Consider the following 21,257-nt stretch of genomic DNA (forward strand, 5'->3'; position numbering starts at 1 on the left):
GAGGTCTCCAGCCTCATTTGTGGTTGTTAATGATGCTGCAACTGTTCAGCTCAGAATGTGCAGGCGCACGTCTTATACTGATGGGTAGATGGATGTTAAATGCCTATATTATAGCTGCACAGTGTAGCTGGTAGCTTCTAACAGCTGTGCTAAATTTCAGACATACCACTTAAAATGATGTTCCTTCACTGATCCTCAGTGACACAAATTTGCATAAAACCTGTGTGTACTAGTTTCTTCTATGTATAGTTGAATATGTAGGCCCAGGAGAGGGGAAGCCATCATGTACTAGTCAAAAAAGGAGGGAAAGGCAGGAGATCAGGGGCCCAGTGGAAAAGACCCCCTGACAACCCACTTGTCTGTCTATATCTTATTCAATGATTTGGAACATGTTTAAGTTCTTATATGAATTGCTGCAATTCTGAACAAGCATTTACTGACTCATACATTTATGCAGTTGATTTCTCTCTCTTTTGTCTTCATAATTATTAACTTCTATTCAAAGGAGTGGTCACCTTCAATTCAGCTGTTATCCAGTGGCATGAACATCTTGCATGTTGACTTATTGATAGAAGAATTATTCTTTTTTATTTTTTATTAGCTTGGCTTGGAAAAGACCTGGCACATGAATACATCTTGTGTGGTAGAATGCCCTGTGAACTGCCAGCTGTCAGACTGGTCTCCGTGGTCTGAGTGCTCTCAGGCTTGTGGCCTAGCCGGTAAGTTTGGGAGATTCTCTTTGATGCTTAAACGTCTTAAAACATGAGCCTCCAGCTCATACCAGCCACTGAGAAACAGAAGGGGAAATTGCTTGGATAAAGAGATTTGTAGGGTTAGGGAGGTTTGCTTTGCCTGCCTGCAAGCTTCCCTTATGCCACGCTTGTGCTAAGAGGATCAGGATTGTCAAAATCCATTTCTGACTTAGATAATGGAAATGAGAGATGGCAAAACTCTGCATGAAACTGTTGCAGGGGACTATATTTGTGACTGGCAGATCAGAGTAAACATAAAACAATTTTAGGCCCTGAGAAGCACCCAAAGGTGTTAGGCTGCTTTCCTACAAATTCAGTTAGCATCAATAGATTGTTATAAATGCATCTCTTTTCAGGTTGTAGATTCCAGAAAATCTTAGGAATGTATTGACATAAACACAAAGTTCTGTTTGCGCTTAGAATTAAATTGTGCTGAACAATTACAAATATGTGTAAGGCAAGAAACCTTAGTAGGTGATTCAAATGTTACAGAGTTTCCTGTAGAACCTGGTTTAACAAACCAAGAGCCTGCCTGTACTCTTTCCATGTAGCTATTTTCCTCCCTAGAGCAAATTCCTCCTCCCCACTTAAGCTGTTGGTTGGCACCATCCTTAATCATGGTTAACCGTAACCAGGGTTACATTTAACCAGGATCTGAAACTAGTTCAAAATGGTCGAAACTCTGCAACGATGAAAGCATACAGCCAGTGGCAACCACAACATGGTAGACATTGGCCACATGTGGACAATCATATCTTGTCCATCCTAATTTGAACAAGCCTCTTGCGTGGCATACTTTTGTTCTGTTTCTCGCTTCATGAAAGCAGGGGAAACAAGCAGGAATCTGCAGTAAACTACAGTGGTACCCTGGTTTGCAACCGCTTTGGATTACAACCATTTTGGATTACAACCGCGTCAAACCTGGAAGTGTGTGTCCCTTTTTTTGGATTACAATCCATTTTTTTATTATTACAACCCATTTTGGGGGGGAGGCCCCATTGGCGAAAGCATGCCTTAGGTTACAACCTGTTTTGGTTTACAACTGGACCTCCGGAGCTGATTATGGTTGTAAACCAAGGTACCACTGTATTATCTCCAAACTGGGAAATGATGGTTAATGGCTTCCTTGCAAGCCAGGATGTTAAGCCATGGTTTAAATTTGGCTTAATGTTCTGGCTTGCCTGGAAGCCATTAACCATAGTCTCCAAATCTAGGCATAACAGGAAACTATAGTTGACTGCATTTTCCTGGCTTGTCGCTCAACTCGCGTGAAGTCACTCCATGTAGGGGAATGAGGCTTGTTCATATCTTTGCTTTCCAAGTCAAGGTATGATAGTCTAAATCACAGAATCATAGCATTGTGGAGTTGGGCCCACGAGGGTCATCCAGTCCAACCCCCCTGCAATGGAGGAATCTTTTGCCCAACATGGGGTTTGACCCATGGCCGAGATTAAGTGTCTCGTGCTCTACCGACTAAGCTATCCGTTGTTCATCAATATGTATTTGGGGTCACTTATATGACATTTTCATCCCTCACCACATACACAAGATACAGTGGTACCTCTGGTTACATACTTAATTCGTTCTGGAGGTCTGTTCTTAACCTGAAACTGTTCTTAACCACTTTAGCTAATGGGGCCTCCCGCTGCTGCCGCATGATTTTTGTTCTCATCCTGAAGCAAAGTCTTTAACCCGAGGTACTATTTCTGGGTTAGCGGAGTCTGTAACCTGAAGCGTAATCCGAGGTACCACTGTAGTCATTTCTTTTGTGCTACCGTGTTGGGAAGGGCATCACACCACAACACTGCGTGCACTAACTGCATTCATGGCTAGAGGCATTTGACTTATTCAGCATCTCAGCAGGAGGCAGAGGATTATAGCTAGCTTCTAATATAGCTCTGCTGCCACTCAGTGGACTCTCAAGGGAAGCTTTTATAAAATTCCATTCCTCTGGGGACGGAATGTAACCTAAGTAGTCTTACAGCTGCACAAGAGGCAACAGGTAGTTTATTATTTTAAAATAATGATTCTAATCGTTCTCTTTTTATAACACTATTATGCCTTTTAACTAAGGGCTCATCCAGGCTTCCTTTTGTGTTACGTTTCTAGGCATAGGCCTGGGCTTTGTGCTCTAGTGGTTTTCTTGCTTGCTTGTTTGTCCCAACGCTTTCCCTGGGGAAACCCATGTTTCACTGCTGAATTGGAGCAAATGGCAACCGGGTTTTCCACAGACTGCTGCTTTGCTTCATTTCAGAGGTAAAATTTAGGTTTTCGAGGGGACAACACCACCACCACAACAAAGCAAACCCCACCCCAAAAAAACCCTGTTCAGACATGGAGCTTTAAAGTGCAGACCTGTACCTAGAAAGTACGGCGTGGTCCTAGTATGGTGTCTACTTCTAGTGTCAAATACCACAGTGCATTTTGGTTCAGATGAAACAAGATGCTAAAATAAGGCTTTATTGCTATCACTGGTCAATGAACCTTTTAGTGCTACTACAAGTCACACACACTCTTGCACACTCATCCTTGTGCTAGTGCTGTAGTGACATCTGTCTCCGTAATGAAATGTAATACCTTAGGAAGAAAGGAACAGAATCAACCCAGAGGATCACAAAAGGGACGAAGGAATGTAAGTCCTTGGAAATAGAGCCTGGGTCCTCCAGCATGCCTGAGTAGCGTCTCTGCCTTAGCTGGCCTGAAGATTAATGGCTGCTAAATCCACACTGCTTTAATTTTCTTTTAAGTCTTGTTGAAATATCCTGTCTTCTTTGAAAATTCTCGGTTCATAATAATGTCTGGGAAGACAAAGAGGATAAACAAACCTCCCTCTGCTTTCTAAGTATTTTTTTCTCTTGTGAGACTAGTAGACGTCTATGTCTATTGGGGGGGGGGAGTATCAAAGAATTTATAAACTAAACAAATATCTAAACCAAAGAAAGATAATGTGAATGAATCACCTTTATTAAATGCTCCTAGGTTTGGAACTTTTGACTTTGGAAGGAAGATGCCACTGATTCCCCATTAAAACATTATGTGTGTCTGTGGTTGTAAACAAAGTTTGTCATCATCAGGCACAGGTTGCAAACTCTTTAAGCCCTTAATACTTACCCCAAATTTATTTACTTTATTTATTAGAATAAGAACTGCAAACAACTTAACAAAAGAGTGTACATAATAAAATCCCTAGAGGGATCAGTTCCAATCATGAAATGGGACTTGATTTAGCTCATAGCAAGTGAACTTATTTGCTGTTTTCTTTGGGCATGGCACCACTTCCTCAAAACCAGTTCTGAGAAAACTGGGACGAGGTGCAATTCCTATAATTATAATAGTACCAGAACAAGTTTTTCTGCTAGACAATTCAATACATGCAATTCACAACCCAATGCTAAATAAGTTTTTACAATTCTTCTGAGGTCAATGACAATTACTTCCTATTTAATACGCATATTAATTATCATCATGAGATCCACCCTCATGCAGCAGCTGATTTTCTGTCCCATCTTCCCCCTAGCAGTCCTGCAAGCTCCTAGAAAAGGCACCTCCAAGGGTTGGAAGACCCTTCTGAATGAAGTGGGCCATGACAACCCCATACATAGAAAATGATTCCATGCATTTTTCTGTGCCTTCCTCCTTTCTGCTTAGCCCCTTGTGTCACAGGCTACCCCAATTTATAAGGAGCATTTTATGGGTGGCTTCTAGGGTTGTTGGGGTGAGGATAGGAAGGCAAAGCCAACTTTGGCCTACGCTGTGGACAGATTTCTGGACCCAACTTCATCATTTTCTTCTTTTTCTTCTGATTATTATTGTTATTCATGACCATCACTATACATAGCGTAGCACAGAGTTGCATAGTAAGCAAAATACTGACAGGCCCCTCCCCACCCCTCAAAATCTTAGACCACAACTCAAATTGTCCCTTTGGATGCCCCAGTATGGCCCAACAACATGAAGAACCCATATTGGCCTCTGGCTAAGAATTGGCATTTCTCTCATTCACCCAGGAGATTGATTTGGCACAAGATCTCCTTTCACTCATTCCTTAATCTCTGTTGATGTCAAGAGGTCTTCCACGTGTTGTTCACCTCCATTTCCCATCAACCTAAGGCCAATGGTGGGAGCTGAAACTATACACACATTCACAACCTGTTCCTTATTGCTTTCAGACCAAGGTCTGGATTAAGTAAATTAATCCTGATCCTGAATAATGAAAGCCAGAGGCTGAGACTCCTTGATGCATAAGACTAATGCCATTGTTACATTCTCGCTTCTCTACCCTCTCTGTGTGTTTTGAAGGAAGGATGATACGCAGGAGAACTATTATTCAACCTTTCCAAGGTGATGGGAGACCTTGTCCTTCGCTAATGGAGCAGTTCAAGCCATGTCCCGTAAAGCCCTGTTATCGGTGGCAGTATAGTCAGTGGGCTGAATGCAAAGTTGAGGTAAAACAAAAGTTTGAAGCCTTTCCCTCTAGCTCATCCTCAGATAAACACACACACACACACACACACACAAATGGCTTATTATATTGTTTATTAAGTACCTCTAAACTTCATTCTAATGAGGTATCAAAAGGTGAGGTGAGCACTAGCTCAGACTTTTTAAGTGAAATGGAAACCATCCTGTCTCACTTTTGTGACTCAGTTTCCAGTGTTTAGCAAGGAACGTCTCATGAAGACTATAACATTTCAGAATCCATGTTTGAATAAGCAAAGTTACTATCTGCCCATCATTACACAGCTGTTGTGTCAGAAGGAAAGATTCTACCTGAGTCTTACCTCTGACATGCTGGCTTTCTTTGTGTAAGGAAAGTTTAATGCAGGAGCACAAACTTACTTTTATTCTATTCATTTCTTCAAATGTATATGCTACTAGAGTGTAAGAAAAACACACAAAGCAGTTTACAAAAAGCTACATTCTGGCATGGTGCAACCTCTTTCTGAATATTTGTGGTAGCATGGTTCAAGGCAACAGATCTAAAAGATCTGGGGTTTTGCTTAATCAGAAAGCCTACATGATTCCAGATGGAAATTCCACACTCAAAAGTAAACTTAACATACCCACTGAATGTTGATTGAGTAAAATGACTTTCTGTTATTTTACATTCAGTAAATACATTATGATAAGATTTTTGTTTTCCTGTTCACTATGAAAGTATGCCTATTGTCATCCATAAAATTAGAAAATATGCACCGCTTGATTTCTCTCAGATCTCTTTTGTGCTAGGCTTAAGGAGATGCCAGAATGCTAAGAGATCAGAAACTAAACAAGATAGGGCAGAAGCACTAGCCTTGGCTACCACAAATCATGTGAACTTTGGCAAGCTAAATGGGATTGATAAACTTGGGCTGCCTGCCAGCTGAGAAGTCCCAATGAACATTTGTGGAATTCTCTTCACCCTAGTGAGGAAGTAGAAGCATTGGCTTTCTCCACCTGCAACTTAATTCTTTTTATGGTTCTCTTCTTCCAGAATGCTCAGTGTGGAGAAGGGACAAGAGTCAGAAACATTTCCTGTGTGGTCTATGATGGATCCAGCGATGATGCTGGGAAAATAGTGGATGAAGAATTTTGTGGGGAAATTGAGCCGGTTGTTGATGGCAATAAGAAAATGGTGCTTGAGGAAACCTGTACCCTACCTTGCCCAGGTGACCAGCTGTGTTTGCATGAATAATGAGTCTCTGTTGAACCTTAGAAGGTTATGTTCTTTCCCACATTGCACTGCTGTATGCTACAGCAAGTCAGAGGAGTCTTCTGCCCACTCAGTTTCATAAGAATGTGATCTATCGTTGTAACACTAATATTTTCTTACCAGCAAATTATGTAGCCCCTTGTGCGGTTGCACTGGAAACCCAGACAAAAGGGAGTAGGCAGGATTGGATCCTTATAAGAGAGCGAACCCAACGGTATGCAGGAAAAACCTGCATTTAAGAAGCCCCAAACTCAGCAGGGCCCAAAGGTTGCACATGGATGCAGTACTCATGCTCCAAGTGTCAGCAAACAGTGTTAGAGAGCAGCAGGCTGATGTGAGCTCTCAGACCTGCTGTGGCTTAGGCTCAAGGGTGAACTCCCTTCCCGTAGTTCCTCCTGCTTTCAACTTGGAGCCAAAGGAGAGAAGGAGCAAGCTTTGCTTTTGGTCCTGATGCTAGCACAGGGCCTTGAACACCTGAGATGGATTTAGCCTGTAATTATTCCAATTTAATGTGATTTCCCACCCACCTTTTAAAAGTAAAGGTTCAGAAGCAATTACAGCCTGTACTAATAGCTCTGAGCCAATTGTTCTCTAGTTGTCCTTCAGTTTCCACCAGGTGCTGATTTGGGTGAAGGTAATTCCCCCATCCAAAAGCCCTTAATCTTACACATTGATGGCTGTTCATTACTGTTCACAACTGCTGTTTCGCCCTTTGGCTGCTGCTATTTGTCCCTCTGTTTCATTCCTCCCCAAGCGATTTAGGCCAATCTGGGGTCATGACACCACAATGTTTAAACTGGTTTTGTGTTCATTATTGTCCTTAATGATGACAAAATAATAATAATGATGATGTAAATTGCCTTTGGCACTCTTGTTAGGGCTGGAAAGAGGCATACAATGTTTGTATACATATAAAAATAAACTAAGATTTTGCTACATGCTGACATCACTAAGGGCAAATGAATCCCATTAGAATGGAGTTGATGCTTCCTGCATTGGCCATATGGGCACTATTAGCCAATCTAAGATCACTCTTATGAATCAAATGCTTTCTTGGGGCTTTTATAACAATATTTGAAAGAATGATTATGGGCAGGGCTGTAGGTTCAGATAAAGTTTTTAACAAAACTTGCTCTCTAATGTCAACTCAGTACTGGATCCTAACAGCAGATTTGAACAAGTGCTACAATGTTTCAAGCTCAAATTTATTGCTCTTTAACAGATAATCTTTTAAAATATAGAGAGCGGGGGGTGGGATGTTGTTGCAGTTCACTCATAATTTTGTAGAGGAAGTGACCTTTGCTAGAACGGCCCCACAATTCACCCAAGAAAAGATTAACTGCCCTCTGGGGATGGGTTAATGATGCACTCTAGTTAATGTTTCCAAAGAACACTACATGCCCTTCTATTATACATACATCGTTTATTCAATAATTCATTTCTTTACGCGAGTCCTTAATGTTAGCAAATAAAATCCCCTTCATTAAGGCATCCTGTTAAACATGAAGTTGATTTTATTTGTTGTCAACATAATGTAAGGCAACATGAATTTTTAATAGTCCTTTTGCTAAAATAATTAAAGCTCCAAACTCATTTGCAAGCCTAGATGCCTTTTTCACTTTATGGCCTCCATACACAGGGCACGATTGGCAAAGCTGACTTTCCAGAAAACCCACGTTCACTTAACATGCTGTGTTTTGTGTGGCTCTGAAGCCGTAAGAAAGCTTTGGGTGTGATATATATTCTTTGCTGCTTTCGGATCGTGAATACCGAAATACCAGATATACCAATGAGCAGATTATCAGTTCAAACAACCAAGTCTTTTTGTGCCATCACTTTGGGGCTTGGGTGAGGTTTATTAAAAACTATGCTGGGGCAGGAGATCCATTATTTGCAACCAAATAATCCTATACAAATCTTTAAGACTAAGGTTGTGGCATAATGTTGCAAATCCCTCTTGTTAATTAACTTCCTCATTAATACTTTTTGCATTATTGGGCAGGTGACTGTTACTTAAAGGAGTGGGCAGAATGGAGCCTCTGTCAGTTGACCTGTGTAAATGGCGAAGATCTTGGCTTTGGGGGAATACAAGTTCGATCTCGAGCAGTGATCATTCAGGACCTAGATAATCAACACCTTTGCCCAGAGCAAGTTTTGGAAACAAGACAGTGTAATGGTGAGTGTTAAAATCTATAGGCAAGTGAGTGACAGTTTTAAAGTACAGTGGTACCTCTGGATGCAAACGGGATCCGTTCCGGAGCCCCGTTCACATCCTGAAGTGAACGCAACCTGTGTGCATGCGTGTGCACGGGTCGCGATTCACCGCTTCCGCGCATGCGTGAACAGCGACACCTGGAAGTAATGAGCTCCATTACTTCCGGTTCACCACAGAGCGCAACCCAAAAAGGCTTAACCTGAAGCAACTTCAATCTGAGGTACGACTGTACAGTGGTACCTTGGGTTAAGTACTTAATTCGTTCTGGAGGTCCATTCTTAACCTGAATCTGTTCTTAACCTGAAGCACCACTTTAGCTAATGGGGCCTCCTGCTGCCGCTGCGCCGCTGGAGCACGATTTCTGTTCTCATCCTGAAGCAAAGTTCTTAACCTAAAGCACTATTTCTGGGTTAGCGGAGTCTGTAACCTGAAGCGTATGTAACCTGAGGTACCACTGTATATGTGCTCTGTTAACTCACCATTGAGCAGGGAAAAAATAGAACAGGGAACCAATGTGCTTCTACAGAAACAAGAACAGAGGATAGAGATTTTGACTCTGCTGCCCTGAGATGGAGAGGTAGGGAACAATGTTCAGCTTGTAGAGCATGCACTGCATGCAGAAGGTCTCCAGCTCAGGCTAACAATCATAGGGAGCAGATTTGGGAGATTCCTTAGGTTTAGAGCAGGGGTGGTGAACCTTTTTATCAGGATCAGCCTCACCAGCCAAATTTGACAGGCTGTCCACCAGTTAAAACCCTCCCCATGGCTTTGCAAGTCTTTCTTTAAACCCAGCATTGGAAGTTTGAACAAGAAACATGGGAGGACTTGCAAAGCACTCTTTGAAGTGGCCTCCACTCCATCCTTTCGCCAAGTGCTGTGAGATGCCTTTGCTTGCAAAACGTGCCTGTTTTTCTCCTATCCCCTTCACTTGACTGAGAAGGGAGAAAAAGGTGGGATTTGCTAGCAAAGGCTATGGGGGGAAACAGACTTCTCCAGTGTTCTACCTATGCTTGCCTGACAGGTTATGTCAAATCATGTCACATGATTCCAGGTTGGTGGAATTCTCTAGAAATGGCCTCCTGGGCCAATTGTAGGTGCTGTCAGGCTAAACTAGGCCAAGGATTCCTCACTGCTGGTGAGGATAATGCTGAGCTAGATGAACCAACTCTGTAAAAAGCAGTTCCCTATGTTTCTCTCAAGCCAAATGGAGGATTTCTGACTGTGCTACTGTTTCCAATTCAGATGGTCAGTGTTATGAATACAAATGGATGGCCAGCCCATGGAAGGGATCTTCTCGAACAGTATGGTGCCAAAGGTCAGATGGATTGAATGTTACAGGTAAGCGTTCTTCCCCTTTCACAATCTTGAACACACTGAACCTTTTTCAGAAAAAGTAGAAATATTTCTTTGCTATGATCTAGATTGGGGTGCTGTGTTGGGACCCCCAGCAGGGCTTGCTTGACATCAGGCAAAAACCTTCCTTTTAACCTGGAATTTTGGCCCTTAATTTGAAGGGTCTAAAGTACTTGAGGCCTCTTTTAATGGGACGGGTTCTGCAACACCTGACTTTTATTTGTATTTATGTGGGGGCTTTGGGGGGGGCGTTGATTTGTTGTAATTGGTTTTTAGTGTTTATATTGTGTTGTCAGTTGCTTTGGGTTGCTTCTGTGAGTAATAATAATGTCAGTGGTAGACACCATGTGATTAGTGTTTATGATTGCTTATGAAATTAGCGAATTCTTACACAACATTAATCCAGGGATTATTGACATGATAGGCTGCAAGAGGTTACTTAAGAGTCATTAAAGGATTGTTACGATCAGACTACAGGTATTAAGTTCCACTGATATATGTGCTTCAGAGCTCATTGAAGTTTCTTACAAAATGTTAATGAGCACTTATGAAAGCTTGTGATTATTAGCTTTGCATTGGGTTCCTGAGAATAGCTAGTTACGGTGTAAGCCAAACCATAGCAAACTAGCTCCTTTAGCTTTGGATGTAATATGGATTGGGAGCAGTAGAGCACATCCATGGAACAGATTTCTACCACTTCTATATATTTGTTAGGTCAAAATTCAGCCAAGCCTAAAGCACTTCTATGTCTTGTTGATTTCAAAGAGATTAGCACACCTAAAACTGCTTCCCATTCAAGTCGGTGGGATTACATTTTGGCTGGGTTGTGTCTTCAAAGGTTTAGAATGGGCTTCTCAGCTGCTATCCTCAAAGCAGTTTCCAGCAATAAAAATGATGGATTGTACCCACTGTCAAGTTTGCCTTGGAGAAAAGCACTTCTACTCACACAACATGAGTTTTGCTTGTTCCCCACCACCACACACACCTGCGGCAGCTCTCCATGTAACATAGCAACTCTTAGGAGCAACTTTTCAGGGAAGTAAGTGAGCAGTGGAAACTGGCAAAAACCAGATATCCCACCTTGTGAGAGTGGAAGTGCTTTCTGCTAAGAGAAAGTTGCCATTGGATATAACCCTATAATTACTATGTAAATTTTTTTTTATATAAAAGCATATAATCATAACAATTGGCACAAACTAAGAAATAGCATTTAAAATAGCACACTTGTGACAGGAGAAGTCTCATTTTTCAAGGGGCCACCACTAGAAAGACTACCTGCCTCAACACCAATGATTCTAACATCTGCATAAGGCTCTGGTTTTTAGAAAATGAGGAGAAATATATCTAGGATAAGGGGTGTGCCTGTATATATCTAGACTCAGGGCCCATCCACACTTTTGTTTATCCTGTGATTTCTAGTCATGGATTAAATAGGTTTCTTTTTTGCCCCTCTGCTTTCCCCTGGAAAACCTGCTGATCACTGCTGAATTGGAACGATCTGCAGAAAACCCAAGCGATGTTTTCCCCAATTCAGCTGTAAACAGTAGGATTTCCTATTGAAAGCAGTGGGGGTGGGGATTACAGCACTATTCACATAAGCTTTATTTCCTCATTCCAAGGCTAGGATTACCTCATGGATAGCCATTCTACACTGCTTTTTTTTTTAACAGACATTATGTGCAGTCTTCTGAAAGTAAGAGGGCTAGGCCTAAAAACATTGCACTGATGCTGTAATGCTTCTCTGTAGCAGTGTCAGAATGTCTATGTGCTATCTTGAAGCTCACTCGGTTCAACTGCATTGACATTTGTATTTGCTTATAGAGCAGTGTTTCTCACATGTTCTACTTCTATCACAGCATAATGGTTTCGAGCGGCATTCTTATATCCAAGTATTATTTTTACAGATACGTTAATTCAAAATGAAACGGGTGATGAAGCTGCTCTTTCCTCCTGCAGCCCCCCAGATGGCTGACATTTTGCATTAAGGGCATTTACAGGCATGTGCATCTTATTGCCAGGACATTCAGAATTTATTCCATTTCACTCGCCAGCTAGCAAGACTGATTTGGTTCTCTGTTAATCCCTTGGTTAACATACAGCTACCTAACTGCATCTAATTGCATCTGTTATTGTCAGGACTTCATCATTGTTTCTCACCAGTACATGGGCATGGCTGTTTCAAGATGCAGCAGCAAACTTATATTGAGCGGGCAGCTACATTGTACTGCTGAAGTTGTTTGAGGAAGAAATGGGCAAACTGGGTACTACTGAACGATAAGGATCCTGGCTCAAAACAATGATGAAAGCCTGTGTGTGCTTCTTTGGTTTAAAACAATAACTGTGCCACATACATAACCTTCTAGCTACTGAGAATTAAGAGCAGAACACCAAGAAATATCAACTCTTGAGAACCAAAATATTTGTTTTCAGTTATTTGTTTCACTCTAGTCTTGAGCATGTTGTCTTGCCATGCATGCAACAGCCTTTAAGGAAGGGGATGGGGAACATGTGAGCCCCCAAATGCTGCTGGACTGCAATTCCAGCTATCTCTCATCCTTGGCCCTGCTGACTGGGACTGACCTGAGTTGGAGTCCAACAGCAACACCCCCCTACTTTAAGATTGCATAGCACTATAAAGTATAAAGGTCTCGCCCTAAGACAGGCATAGGCAAACTCTGCCCTCCAGCTACAACTCCCATGATCCCTAGCTAAAAGACTAGTGGTCAGGGATGATGGGAATTGTAGTCTCAAAACATCTGGAGGGCTGAGTTTGCCTATGCCTGCCTTAAGAGATAATAATTCTCTTTTCCACTAACAAGAACATTTCAGAGAAGCATGGAAAGTAAAAAACAAAACAAAACATGATGATGGGGTCTGAGCTTTTTTTAGGAGATTGTCCATAAAAGTTGAGCTTTTTTGGAAGATCACAGGTAAAAATCCCCCCCCCCAAAAAAAGAGGACATTGTGATGGGGGGCAGGCTTTTGTCAGGGAGGAGGCTTCTGCCGGGGGGGGCAGTGCAGAGCCTCAGTTAATTATTTTTAATGCTTTTCAATATGTTTTGAGGAGTTAGGGGGGAAAGCTGCCCCCTGCACCCCTTTGCTACACCCATGGGTCTATGCTAGTAGTATAACAAAGCCAAACATACAGTGGAGACGGTGTTTCTCCCAAACGTTGCATGGTAACCTACCCCCTTCTTGCTTGTGGGGGGGGGCTGCGAATTTGCTCGGTGTTTGGAGGATCAAGACAAAGGACGTTCATCATGTAGTGAATATGTTTTCTCCCATGTATCATGTTTGACAATAGTACTGTTAGCGGCATTAATGCCACCCTGCCAAGAACACAATTACCTCTCAAAGTTCAACATCCATTATCCCCTGCACATTTTCACATACACAGCCAATTACCTGTGTGAGCCGTAAAGAAGAAAATGGCATCTGGCACACCGACATATTAATGAGACATAGAGCGATGCCAGTAAATCCATCCGTTGCTGTGTCCTTCCTCGGAGAAACTGCGAAGGAGTGGGAGAGCATCCTCTTCCATTATGGGATGTCACTTTTCCTAGCTGCAGCAATTAGCTTCCTCAGTTCAGAGGCACAGTTGTGTCAAAATGTGATTTGTTTTTGTTCTGCAGGAGGCTGCTTAGTGATGCGCCAGCCAGATGTTGACAGGTCATGTAAGCCACCGTGCAGCCAGCCCTATTCTTACTGTAGTGAGGTATGTGTATCATAACAAGCCACCCATCCAGCATGTGGCTCCAGTCACATGCTGGTGCATGATATTGAATTGTGGGGACTACAGCATTCTTAAGATGCTTAGCTGCAAGTAAAATCTCAAAAGGGAACCCCAGTACTTCTTGGAGATAAAAAACAATGTTTGAGCTAGTTGGTCAATATTTGGAAGCTGGGTGGACATAGCTAAACCTCTCCCCACTGCCTCTGGGAAATCTTCCCCCCACCACAGCTTTTCCGTGGTAGAGAGTGGCCTTTTTTAAATTGCTCCATGACACATCATGTAGTGCTCAGCGATGTGTGGATTTGCAACTGTATGTAAAACGCTTGTTCCTCTGCAGACCAGAACATGTGCGTGTGAAGAAGGGTACACAGAAGTAATGTCTTCTAATGGCACACTTGAGCAGTGCACTCTCATCCCGGTGGTAGTCATCCCCACAGTGGACGACAGAAAGGGAGATGTAAAAACCAGTCGAGCTGTAAACCCCACACAGCCATCCAATCCCCAATCAGGACGAGGAAGGACTTGGTTCCTGCAGCCTTTTGGACCAGGTGAAGTCTCGCATGTATAGTTAGTGCTGCTAAGTGCTTTTGTGGGTTTTTCTGGCCTCTGCAAAGTTTTAATGCAGGAAGAGCCAACAGCTTATCCCCTCTGTTAACAGCATGAATAAGAAGTGGTATAAAAAGTTAAAGGCAAAGGACCCCTGACAGTTAAGTCCAGTTGCGAACGACTCTGGGGTTGCGGCACTCATCTCGCTTTAGTGGCCGAGGGAGCCGACGTTTGTCCGCAGACAGTTTTTCTGGGTCATGTGGCCAGCATGACTAAGCTGCTTCTGGTGAAACCAGAGCAGCGCACGGAAACACCGTTTACCTTTCCACTGTGGTACCTATTTATCTACTTGCACTTCGATGTGCTTTCGAACTGCTAGGTTGGCAGGAGCTGGGACAGAGCAATGGGAGCTCACCCCGTCGCGGGGATTCGAACCACCAACCTTCCAGTCGGCAAGCCCTAGGCTCAGTGGTTTAGACCACAGCATCACCTTTGGTTATGATCTTTTAGTTCTTTGTGTACTCCTACATGTGTACTGACTGTTCTTTAACTAAAAGTGTTAGATTTCAGAATGAAACTTAAATTGAATAAGCAGGCACAGGCTTGAAGTAGAAGTTGCCCCTCTGACTGCCGGGAGCCCCTAAACACATTCACCGACTGGGAAGGTGTTGTGTAGTTTGATCAATAGTGTTAATGGGAATCTAGTTCAGTGGGGGGGAGAAAGTTCTGTAATATCACCTATCTGGGCTCTAGGCACAAACTGTATTTGTTCTGAATCTTATCAGTCCTTGATTACCACTGGAGTTCACAGAATGAACAGGGCAGGTTTTGCTCTTCACTCTCTGGCCCTTTTTGTATTGACACATTGCACACTGATGTTGCAAGGAAAGGTGCTATGTCAGATAAGCAATTTCATGCAGCATCCAAGATGCAATATGGAACGATATCACTAACCATACCTGTGTGAAAGCCTTTTTATTAAAACAAGCTTTAAAACTTCTTTTGTTGAGTACTAACTTGCAGACTAATGACTAACATTCATTCTTTTTAGATGGGAAGCTGAAGACCTGGGTTTATGGTGTAGCTGCTGGTGCATTTGTTTTGCTCATCTTTATTATTTCTATGGTATATCTAGCCTGGTGAGTTCTTTAGTCATTTATTATTTTTGGGACTAGTGTTCCCCAAGCTGATGGCCTTCCAACATTGTGGACAGCAACCACCATTCATGCTAACTTTTGACCAGGCTGACTGGGGCTCATGGGACCTGGAGCCCTAACAACATTTGGAAGGCATCAGGTTGAGGAAGGCTATTTTAGACTATAAAAGTAGTGAGCATGATCCATCCATGTATATTCCTACAGTTTTGCCCCAAATCAGTTTATTCTATCCACCTTAGTAATGTCTATTAAGTGATCATTGCAAAACTAGTTTTTATTGCCACAATGTGAACCAGACCTTTTTGCTATTTTTATCTGTTTGTTCTACATTTCATTGTTGTTGCTGGATTTTTTTCAGCAAAAAGAAAAGGGGAAAAGGTACTTGATTTTAATAACAATAACAATGCCTATGCTTTTTGTTTTTAAATTCACTTAAGAAGATATGACAACACCATCTGTACTTGTACTGAACCTGTTGTATTAATGTAGGTGGGTTATAAAGCTATTTAAGTTTATGTTGGGCCCAACATTACAGTGAAGCTACAATCTACAACTTTTGGTTGCTGGGTTTTCCTATCTAATCTTTGCTCAAATCCAGAAAAGACCATTCAAAATTAATGGATACAAATATGAGTTGGATGTTAGCTATCATCAGAACTTTGACTTGAATCAGACAAATAGTACTGTATTTTTCGCCCTATAGGGCGCACCGGCCCATAGGATGCACCTAGTTTTCAGGGGGGGGAAATCAAGGAAAAAAATATGATTCCCCCCCCCCGCAGCTCTGGGAGCAGCGGACAGGCTGCACGCAGCCTGTGCGCTACTTCAAGACCTTCTCCCTGCTTTTGCGGGAGGTGGCGGAATTCCCCCACCTCCCGCAAAAGCCCACAGGAGCCCCGCGTGACTCCTGCGGGCTTTTCGACCAGGAGGGAGAAGGGACTGAAATGGCCAGTCAGTCCCTTCTCCCTCCTCGGGGAAAAGCCCCCAAGAGCGGCGCACTCTTTAAAGGGTGCGAGGCTCCTGCGGGCTTTTCTAGGAGGTGGGGGAATCCCCCCCTCGTAGAAAACCCAGCAGAAGCCGCAGAGCGCTGCTTTTGCGGGAGGTGGGGGAATTCCCCCATCTCCCGCAAAAGCCCAAAGGAGGGTTGGAGAGTAGTGGGAAGGCGTCGCGCGCCTTCTCGCTGCCCCCCATCCTCTGGGGCTGGTGATGGGGGAAGCGCTGCTTTCAAAGAGCAGACTCTCCTGGCTTCAGCGGAAGCAAAGCGAAGCCTCCGGAGCGCAGGCTTCGGAGGCTTCGCGTTGCTATCGCTGAAGCCAAGGAGTCTGCATCCGCCCCATAAGACACACACACATTTCCTCTTCATTTGTGGAGGGGGAAAAGTGCGTCTTATAGGGCGAAAAATACAGTAAATGCAACAGCCAAGTACTGTATTTTTCGCTCTATAAGACGCACCTTTCCCCTCCTAAAAAGTAAGGGGAAATGTGTGTGCATCTTATAGAGCGAATACAGGTGGGAGGCTCTGCTCAGCGCTCCCTTTAAACAGCCGTGCAGAGTGTGTGTGCGGCTCTTGGGGGCTTTTACCCGAGGAGGGAGAAGGGCTGCCCTTCTCCCTCCTCGGGGAAAAGCCCCCAAGAGCCGCACGCTCTTTAAAGGAAGCGCGGCTCTTGGGGGAGCCTTAGCTGCGCGCAACCTCTCCCGGGCAGGGGATGAAGGCCAGTGCTGTGCTGCGATCCCGCTGGCTGTCCTGGCTTCTAGCTTAGCCGCGCGAAGCCTCCGCAGGGCAGCGGGGAGCCTTTATCCCGCTGCCCTGCAGAGGCTTCGCTTGACTATCCCTGGCTTTTGCAGGAGGTGCAAAAACCAGGGATAGCTGCGCTCCCTTTAAAGAGCGTGCGACTCTTGTGGGAGGTGGGGGAAGTGACAGAGAATGGCTCTCTCACTTCCCCCACCTCCCACAAAAGCCCCCAAGAGCCGCGCTCCCTTTAAAGAGCCGCACGGAGCGTGTATGCGGCTCTTGGGGGCTTTTTCTCAATGAAGGAGAAGGGCAGCCCATCAGTGACTCCCTCCTCAGGGAAAGGCCTGCAAGCACCGCACACACGCTCTACATGGCTCATGAAAGGGAGTGCTGAGCAGAGCCTGAGATGCATCCCCCCTCTAAAAACTTGCATTCCCCCTCTAAAAACTTATGGTCTTATAGGTCAGGTGTGTTTTATGGAGCGAAAAATATGGTTATCTATTTTTCACTGTTAACAGTTAAATCTTAACTCACATGGGAAATGCTTTTAATTTTGGCCCAGATAAGTAATGTTGTTTTGACCACTTTGTGATCTGAATTTTTAAAGTTGGTTTTTCCTCCCCTCCCGTGTTGCAGCAAAAAGCCAAAGAAGCCTCAAAGAAGACAGAACAACCGTCTCAAACCTTTAACGCTGGCTTACGATGGAGATGCAGATATGTAAAATAATGACTTTCCATTGACTTTAGTCTCTTGAAACTGTAGTGTTCAAAGACAACACATATGTGTGTACGTTACTGAGATGTTACACCACAAGACAAAAAAAAAAGACTTCACAATGGCCATGGATATTCCAAGAAACATGCTTTGTTCTAGACCATCAGTCAGTACAGCAAATTATGGTGGCAAATTTATCTTGTTAGCACAGCAGCGGGAATCTTAATGTGGCCTTCTTTGAAACTTATGAACTGCAAAACCGCTTGTGTCTCCAGCCCATTGTATATGACCTAATATTGACATCTGAGTGTCTTGATGCCAGAACTATCTGCTGCATTAAGCTAATGTAGTCAGTAAGCATGAGGAGATCATACCAAGATGTCTATAATGCTTGATATACAATTTATATACTCCGTTGCACCATATGTATTAACTTGTCAAATGATATACTGGCTAAAGGGGCATTTTAGAGCTTAGCAACATGTTAACTTTAACTGACAATAACAACCCAATGAGCAAGTTCTGGCATTTTGGCAGAGGAGGGTAGGTCTTCTTAACCTCTTTCCTAGGATGCAGGCTTGCAAAAGACTCTGTCCTATACTACCACTTCCAGGTACTAAAGCGCCATATAGACACACTTATCAAGGAGAGAAGCATTTTCAGGTTCAATGTTTTATAGAGGTTGTCTGGAAATTAATATCCGTGTGTAATAAGTTTTTACTTTCTCTTACTTTCAAACTGTTGCCTGCAACTTTTTTGCTACATGGAAGGCAATTTTTTGCACTATATTAGTGCAGCATGATATGCACTTATTACCTAGTATTGCCATAGAAACTGCCTCTTTTCAGAAAAGGATGAAGGAAAGGATGCGGCAAATCGCATCGCACAGACGTTTATCAGTAAGTTCTTGAGTCCTGTTGAGAGTAGAGCTCAGTTTCTGGACTGTGACTGGATCAAACCAGCTAATGCAAGTACTGTTTATACCATTTCTTGTAACAGCAGCTGTTTTGTAGTCAATACCATGGCAGTAACATTAAGTGTCTACTTTCTGATTCTGTCCAACTTCTACAGATAATAGATTTTCAAATTGATTTCTAATTACTTTGAAGGTTGTTTACAACTAGATTTTTATATTGCTAACTTTGTAAAAAAAGAAAGAAAGAAAAAAAGTGGTTGCCCACTAATCTTGGGGGAAATACTTATCTAAACAATAATCCAATATTTTCAAGCTGAAAGATGCATAATATCTGTTTATTTTCTCCTGCTAATGCACTGCACTGCTGAAGAATCAATAAGCACTCTTTCCATTTGAAATAACTGGTGTAGTCTTGACTGATTCCACCCCACCCCATCCTGACTCAAGAAATATTTTTTAAATTCTTAAACATTATTGTCCAACTGCCTAGTTGAATTGTGGGGGCTCTATTTCACTCTCAGAGCTTCCTTGCCTATTGATTTCAATGGATAGAACTGATCAAGAATTCCTTTGAATGAGACACAGCCAACCTACACCGCTCCGTGAATATTCAAAACTGTACAACTCCTTTATCATATTTCTGGCAATTACAGCTGCTTAATCTCTAGCAACCTTTTCCATTCCAATGGGTTTTTGGTGTATTAACTTACAATATGAAGCCCCTTTAGCCGCTAGAAATCCTCAACCTTTGCAAAATGTAAGGTCAATATTTAAAGACATCATCTATGTCTGTCTAGTTGCAGGTTAATGAGCAATACAATTAATAAAATTTATCAGGCATCCATTACACATTAATGATTTTAGTTCTAATTTCTCAGGTTTGTATCAATAAGCTAAATCATTCCTAATGCACCCCGCTATATTGCCCGTTGATAAAAGTCAATACTCTCAGCTGTTTCATGCAAATATGGCTACCTAGACAGGAAAGATATGCATTTATTTTTAGCATTGGTTCACAATTACAACGTCAGAGTGTCTGATCTCATGCTGCTTTTTGTTTGTTTGTTTTTCGAAATGAAGATTTATCATAACTTGTGAATCTGTTATTAGCAGTAAAATAACATGAACACAAGGGTTATTCCAAGCAACCTTGAGAAAAGTTCAAAATAAGTGGATATAAAACACAGCCAATTTACTGATATTAAAGTTGAGAAACTGACTAGCAAATTGAATGAATGGTTAGTTGAACTTTTACTACATTATCTGTGTAATCCTATGCATGCTTACTTGGAAGTAAGTCCCACGGTGTTTGGTGGGACATGCTCCCAGGTAGGGATTGCTTCACAAGACATGTGCATCTTCAATTTACATTACAGGGTGTAAAAAAAAAAAAGGGAAAAAGATGCACAAAGGATGTTCTTTAATTGTAAAAAGAAAGAATTATTTTAAAAGATTATTGAGAGGAAGGCTGTAGGAAGCCCACAATTGCAGTCTGGATTATGTTAAATCTAGAGATCAGAACGGTAGCACTGAAACAGGAATATAAGAAGTATCTGTATAAAAATAAGTTGCTTTTAAGATGTGTTTCTACAAATCCAGTGCCTAAAGCAGCCACTTCAGTAGATTGTTAGTTTGTGAAAATAATGTTTTCAGTGACCAATTCTCTTTGATCCATTCCAAAAATAGCTGACTAGACATTTTCTTCTTATTGTGGAGGTTTGTAATTTCTGTTTTAAAATGGTGGGTTTTAAAAGATTGTTACGTCTGCTTTGAGAACTAGAACAATTCTTCTTCAATGTTTGCTGGTTCTAAAGAAGCCTGATTATATTTGTTACGGTCTCTGGATCTTAAAATCCTCATCCTATCACAGAAATTTTAAGCATCTCTTTTTTTCAAATTCAGCACTACATACACAAAACGATTTCAGCAATTCTGTAATCATCACTGTAAAAAAAAAAATCACTGGAAGGAAACAGATCTGTCTTTTTACCTTTTGTAAATTGTGCTCACCCAAAGTTTAAAAAAATTATTTTGCCTAACTTAATTTACTTGAAAAGATTTTTTTTTTTTTTTTGGTAGAGTATGGAGGCAACTGTCTGGGGGAAATTTGCTTTTTGTTAATTTGTAAATGGTGTAATGCATTTTTATTTTTTAAATTATGTATATTTCTTTCTTTTTTTAATGCACAAAATGTTTATGTACTACTGCAAATTTGTGTATATTGTCACCAAACATTATTCAGTTAATGCAGATCACATGTGAAAATGTAAAAAGTCCTTACATTTTCATATGGGAGATTTGTACATAACTGCGGTAATGCAGACAATAAATATTAACAGAAAACTGGTGTGGCTTCGTCATAACTGAAATGTTATCTGGTCACGGAGTAACAACAAACATCACCTTTTCAGTACTGAAAGATGTGAGGTACCTGAGTGCTGCAC

General features: G+C 42.1%; 1 protein-coding gene across 5 annotated transcripts in view; it reads left to right on the forward strand.

Annotated features, from left to right (window-relative positions):
- The window catches only part of THSD7A (thrombospondin type 1 domain containing 7A), a 272,706-nt gene extending 251,550 nt beyond the window's left edge, over positions 1–21,156 (forward strand). For 3 of the 5 annotated variants that reach the window (XM_082193871.1, XM_082193870.1, XM_082193872.1), the window contains 9 exons: positions 602–719; positions 5,052–5,197; positions 6,226–6,400; positions 8,447–8,620; positions 9,902–9,997; positions 13,648–13,730; positions 14,086–14,296; positions 15,346–15,433; positions 17,820–21,156. In XM_082193871.1, the coding sequence (XP_082049997.1) occupies positions 602–719; positions 5,052–5,197; positions 6,226–6,400; positions 8,447–8,620; positions 9,902–9,997; positions 13,648–13,730; positions 14,086–14,296; positions 15,346–15,433; positions 17,820–17,904 (1,176 nt within the window). In that variant the 3' untranslated portion in view covers positions 17,905–21,156. Of the gene's footprint in view, positions 1–601; positions 720–5,051; positions 5,198–6,225; positions 6,401–8,446; positions 8,621–9,901; positions 9,998–11,916; positions 12,010–13,647; positions 13,731–14,085; positions 14,297–15,345; positions 15,434–17,819 lie in introns of all 5 variants that reach the window. The other 2 variants (XM_082193873.1, XM_082193874.1) reach the window with 2 other exon arrangements.
- The last annotated feature ends 101 nt before the right edge of the window (positions 21,157–21,257 follow it).

Source organism: Podarcis vaucheri, assembly GCF_965113315.1.
Source record: "Podarcis vaucheri genome assembly, chromosome: 12".
NCBI lineage: Eukaryota > Metazoa > Chordata > Lepidosauria > Squamata > Lacertidae > Podarcis > Podarcis vaucheri.